The following is a 6,221-nucleotide window of genomic DNA, read 5'->3' as shown; positions in this document are numbered from 1 at the left end:
GAGACAAGTTTATGAATCAATCATTTAAAAGGAATTAGATGCCTAAATACCTTCGAGGATCTGAGCCTTTGTACTTTTAGATATTTTTTCCAATTCTAGAAGAAATAATGACGCTAACAGCCACGTTACCAGTATTTTCTTGAGATGTAAAATTAATTGTACATTTATTGTTTTTAATTTTTGGTAACAAATCAGGTGGGATGGGGTGGGGTAAGAAAAATATATTGGAAAAACATTCAGAGCCCAAAACAAGGTTATAAAGTATCATATAGAACAGAGGTGGGCAAACTTTTTGGCCTGAGGGCCACATCGGGGTTCCGAAACTATGAAGGGCCAGATAGGGAAGGCTGTGCCTCCCTAAACAGCTTGGCTCCTATCCCATATCCACCTCCTCTCACTACCCGCCCCATGACTGTCCCTCTCAGAACCCTCGATCCATCCACCCTCCGCCCCCACCCCTATTCATCACGGTACTTAGCAGGTATGCAAGTGCTTTCCTGAACTGGGTCTCTCTGAGGTTTGCAATAATTCAATGAAGTCTTATTTTTTCACTTCTTAAAGGGACACTGCCAAGATTAAAAAAAAAAAAAAAAAAAAAAAAGACCAAATTCTGTTTTTAGTTAAATCAGTGTCGAATCAGAGTAACTCCATTGACTTAACGTGACTGTAAAAGCAGCACTTTGCGATTAAAGTGATTTGTTCTTTGGGCCAAATTCTGCTGTCACATTAGTCTAAATCTAGAATAACTGCATTAGTTACTACGATTTGACGTTGAATTGAGGGAGAATTTGACTCAGGGAGGGGGATCAGCTGAATAGGACGGCGCCATTTTTAGAGCCCCCCCAATCCAAGTTTAATTTAAGACACATTTCTATTGATATGAGTTTCTGTGTGTCCTGTTTAAAAAAAATAAGCAAGCCCAAATGTTGGGTCTAACTTAAAAGTGACAGTGTAGTCAATTTGTAATCGTATTCTCTCAGATAGTGGGGTAATTATTAAACAGAACATCTCTCATGCCTCTTAGTTTTCCTCTCAAAATTTCACTAAGAAGCCATCTTAACTCACTAAAATCAATAGGACTCTATCTACTGACTTCACTGAGGTTTGGATCAAGCCCTAAAGGCCCTACTGTGGTCCCCAAATTCCCTCTTCAGACATGCAGCTGCACCATATTGGTAGAGAGAGTAGGATGCTTCGTTCATTTGGTTTGGGTTTTTTATCCCCCTTCTGCCATGTGCTCTAAGCTGCAACCTCAGCTGATGGGAGGAGTCCCCTTGCATGACTCCTCTTCAGCAGGAGGCAAGCCGAGTGTGTAGTCTTTTTGTTGATGTTTTATCCATCCAGATGTAGGAAGTTTCCAGTTGAAAGATCCAGCCCTATCCCGTCTCCTTCAGGAGGGGCATAACAGTTTCCGTAGGAGAGCAGCTCCTCACACTAATTACTCTCCTTTCCTATATGGCAAATAAACTGCGCAGCAAGCAGCCTTTTAAAGCTTTTTTAAAAGTAGGTTGTGCAACCAGAAGCCAATCATGCTGACTGGTGGGAAATTAAAAAAAAACCTCACAAAAACAAACAAACAAACAAACAAACAAACAAGCAGAAGCCCATTCCCCATGGGCAAGCCCCAGAACAAGCAACAGGCAACTTAAAGAAATGAATAGGCAATTATGACACAAAGAAGCCAAATTAGGCTTGCTGGGTGCCACCCTGGCAGCCTTCACCTCAGTACTATCATTTTATTTCCTAAAAAGCCCCAAATGCTGCATCCACTGGTTAAGTCAAAACAGTAACTAGCATTTTTGCTGACTATATTCATTTGCTTTACATTAACTACACTGCCCATTGACAACTCCATTCCTGAAACATATGAAGTCTTCATTTTTTATTCCTTTCAGAAAGGTATATTGTTCCACAATATGACCTAACTGTTCAATCTCTCTTCCCCTTCTCATGAGCTAGCCTGAATTATTCCATCACACTTGTAGGCCTGGCTGCACATAAGTAACTTGCCTAATTTCTTAGTGGGCATAATTGGGAAGGTGAATGGAAGGTTAAGTTGCAAATAGGGGCTTGACAAACAGTATGCTGGAGTCAGGATGTCTGTGCTAGCTAAGATAAGCACCAACACCTTGATGCTAGGGACTAAGGACAAGATAAAACTGGAATGTAAAGATCAGGCTCCACAGAACAGCGCGTGGACAGAGCATGCTGCACAGGGATTAGTTCCTGCACAGTAAGAACGCCACTCCAAAAATATGTGGTGTAATGTATAGCAAATACAATGTAATGTGTAAATGTAGATAAAGGAAGAGGTTGTCTGTGTAATTCTGAATGCGTGGTATGCCTGGGCTATACCCATCCCCTCTGCTTGAGTCTGATCAACTCAATGTAGCTTTGCTATGTGACAAAGAAAAGACCCTGCATGATGAAATCCAGAGTCGAACTGAGTGTTATGGATCTCAGAGAAGAGAACTGGATGGTGTGTTCTGCCAGAACTGGACAAGGTGTTCTGGATAAGCCAAATGGAAAAGGTTTCAGAGAGAATCCCAACAACACTACACTGCAGTTTAAGCAATATATTTCCTCAGCTGTCATGGTTCACTGGATACTGGCTATGCCACGTATGATTTCTGTAACAAGGATTATCGTTCTATTGATGAGACAAGAGAAAAAGCTCTAATTATTTTAAAGCTGGGCTGTTGCAATGTCAATTAAAATGCCCCGAGTCTCAGTTTTGGGATACAAGATCTCTGTAGGCTGATAATTTGGGAATGAAAGATTGCATATTCACAGATCTCTGAGCCCAGCTTTTACCTTGAAATGTGAGATTCAGTGCAACTGCTACTTAGAACACCTTAACAGCATAGGTTACAGAGTACTGTTCCATACTGAATATATGTTGTTTTCTTAAAGCTCCAGCAACTAAACACACACTAGCTTTGGGCAGGGGAAGAAATGGAAAGTAAGATAAAAGGTATATGCCCAACTGATTTGAAACATAAGGTGCTCAGATAGCTCAGTGAAGATTGCAGTGTAAGGACAGACAAACAGACATCTCGTGGACATATACACACCTACGTACATTTTAAAATGTATTTTTATTTACACAGTGGAAATGCCTAATCAGCTATAAGTTTAGGCACCTGATAATTCAGCTTTTTTTTTTTGTAAAAGTATATAAATATATACATGAAACTCTTATGAAGTAAACATTATAAACTGTGATACTTACAGTAAACATTCACTACTCTTTTCTAGGCTAACAGGTGTAAAGTTTGTAAAGCTTAAATACTGATTTCAAGTATCCCCTGTAAAATTGCTCTACTATATCAAAATGCTGAAAAAGAGAGATCTGCTATAAACAAGCTTTTAAAATAGACTAATAAAATGTCCCTGTAAGAAAATCCACCAGGATAAAATACTGCCGTATTTTCCCACCCTCCTCCCACTGCAGCAGAAACAAATACTAAAAAATAGTTGCATGCCCACAGAAGGCATTATTACAATTTTTAATTAAAACATTTTTACTTCAGTAATTTATCGGAGAATAAGGAAGCTGCAAAAATGCAACTTTATTAAATATTATTTTTCCTGGTACATAAAGAACCCCAAAACTATGGGGGGAGTAGTGGTACCGCATTGTCTTGCCCTTTACCATGTACTATAAGTGGCATGAAGGACTGACTGCATAGAAGAGATGGTTGATAGAGAACAAAGAAAAGGGCTGGAATAATATTGGCAGAACGAACAAAATATGCAGGAGCCTCTGCCTCTGTTGCCTTTTTTTTTTTAAAAGCACTTCAGGCTCTGGTATTTTATTTGCCGCTCTTCTGTTCTTCAGCTTGCAGATGTTTCAGAACATAGAGGACAACTTGATAGCAGAAAATGTACTGATCCTGTGAGAGGAAGAATCAAACATGTTAAACAGAATGTTCACATTAGCTAAATAAGGTGTCTCTACCTGTACTTCACAGGTGGCGGAGTTCCTTATTTGAATACTAATTCATATAGTTTATTAACGAAAGAATATGATGAGTGAATGTTATGAGACAATGCTTAAAGAGAACAAGGGGGTCAAGAATGGGCTGCCTAGTTTTCAAGTGTACTCTATGTGGATTTGCCTCCTGGTTAATATTTAGTTTGATTCTTAATCCCACCATCACCACCACTACTTTGTCCTTATATAAGGTTTGCCATCTGCAGACCTCAGAGCAGCTTACAAATGAGGAAAGGGAAGCACCAAGGAGTGAAGTAACTGGACCAAGGTCACACAGCAGGTCAGTGGCACAGCTGGGAATAGAGCCCAGGTCTGTAATGCAACCTTCCAGTTTACAATGAGGATACCACAGGGTTTGGGTCTATTTTTGGATAATTTTGTATTTTTTATTAAATAAGGCTTGAGAACTCCCTGCTCTTGTATTCACTGTCTTCTCTAGGTTCAGGTTAGGAGGCTTTTTCAACCTTTCAGTCCTAAAAGTCATTCATCCAATTACCATAATGCTATGGATAACATCAGCAGATAAAATGCAATTGCTTTTTTAGCCTTAGAATAGGTAAAAAGGCACTAATGTGCTATTACTTCCAGCAGGAGTAAAATAAGTGCTTCCAGAATGGAATAAGGAGTTTAATTCAAGAATTCTAGCATGAGACTGTCATATCTTTTATAGCCCAGATTAACACAGTTCACTACATCCTACATGTACATTTGCACACACTATATTTGCATGCCCTTGTATTTGCATGTTGTGAAGCTTGTCCAAAATTACCTGCAGTATTGAATTCTGTCCCTATATTAGCATTTGATTTCACTCCAGCAACAATGAGGTTGAGTTTATGGGGTACAAAGTGAGTCATTCTACACTATTTCCTACTACAGACATCTAGCACAATCTATGTGCTTGTCACAATTTTTTAAGAGATGAGAAATTCAGCTAAAAATCTTTATTAAAGTACAACTTGGTAAACCAAGGTAGACATACCTCCGTCTGAACCATTCCATGTCTCTGTAGTCTCATTGTACGCACCAAATCAGAGATGTCAAACTGCCAAAAGCAAACAGACGGTAGCAGCAAGTGAGATGTTATAACCAAACAAAAATAAAAAATAAAAAAAAACCCACGCATACAGGAAAATACACCTGTGGCACAGCAGGGAATTTGCATTTTAGTCTAGTAGACAAACATTAGTCAAACGCCAGTAAATCCACCAAGCTATGGACATATAGTAGAGCAGGGGTCGGCAACCTTTTGGAAGTGGTGTGCCGAGTCTTCATTTATTCACTCTAATTTAAGGTTTCGTGTGCCAGTAATACATTTTAACATTTTTAGAAGGTCTCTTTCTATAAGTCTATAATATATAACGAAACTATTGTTGTATGTAAAGTAAAAAAGGTTTTTAAAATGTTTAAGAAGCTTCATTTAAAATTAAATTAAAATGCAGAGCTCCCCAGACCAGTGGCCAGGACCCGGGCAGTGTGAGTGGCACTGCAAATCAGCTCGCGTGCCGCCTTCGGCACCCGTGCCATAGGTTGCCTACCCCTGTAGTAGAGTATATGGAAAGCATCCAGTATAGCCTGTACAGGTGCAATAAATATGTGAGGTGTGAGTGCATCATCTACTTTTCCTTTATATTTCATTTTACCTGCTCAACACACCCTTATACTCCCCAGTCTTTATTCTACTAAAGCTCAGTCTGGAAGGGTGCTGCACACTCTGGCCCTAAACCAGCAAAGCATTTAAATATGGGCTCAATTTTTAAGTATCTATACACTCCCTTTGACTTCCACGGAACTATGAAAGTGCTCAAAATTAAGCATGTATGTACATGCTTTGCTGGATTGGGCCCTAATGTGCTGCCAATACACTTTATTTTATATCAAGATGATAGGAAAGTGATTGCTCCATGAACTGGTGGATGAGATGACTTTAAAATGAGGTTGCCGATGCCCTCCTGTGGACAAGGAGTACATAATCTCTGTGAAACATGGCATGGCAGCTTTACCATGTCACTGACTTAGGTTCAGGCTGAGGAGCTGAAACAGTGACCTCTTTTGGTTTTGCTTTATTGCAGCTTCCTTTGTTTGGATGAAAGGTTGCTAACTACTTGGTTCTACAGCTTCTGTATTTATCATAGCTTCCACAAAATGTCCAGCCTGCTCATGAGAAAAGCATGGCATGTTTTCTGTTTCAAATATTTGCTTTAATTGAATTATGAATGTTACA

The 6,221-nt window shown here is 39.4% G+C and overlaps 1 protein-coding gene across 9 annotated transcripts in view; it reads right to left on the bottom strand.

Moving 5' to 3' along the window:
- Positions 1 to 3,111: 3,111 nt before the first annotated feature.
- Positions 3,112 to 6,221, bottom strand: part of PTPN13 (protein tyrosine phosphatase non-receptor type 13) — a 183,184-nt gene continuing 180,074 nt past the window's right edge. For all 9 annotated transcript variants that reach the window (XM_050946769.1, XM_050946772.1, XM_050946774.1 and 6 more), the window contains 2 exons: positions 4,980 to 5,042; positions 3,112 to 3,896 (listed from right to left, as the gene is read on the bottom strand). In XM_050946769.1, coding sequence (XP_050802726.1) covers positions 3,816 to 3,896; positions 4,980 to 5,042 — 144 coding nt within the window. In that variant the 3' untranslated portion in view covers positions 3,112 to 3,815. The remainder of the gene's footprint in view (positions 3,897 to 4,979; positions 5,043 to 6,221) is intronic.

Source organism: Gopherus flavomarginatus, chromosome 3 (assembly GCF_025201925.1).
Source record: "Gopherus flavomarginatus isolate rGopFla2 chromosome 3, rGopFla2.mat.asm, whole genome shotgun sequence".
In the NCBI taxonomy this organism is placed as follows: domain Eukaryota; kingdom Metazoa; phylum Chordata; order Testudines; family Testudinidae; genus Gopherus; species Gopherus flavomarginatus.
The sequence above is the reverse complement of the archived record's forward strand: the minus strand, read 5'-3'. Positions and strand labels throughout refer to the sequence as shown.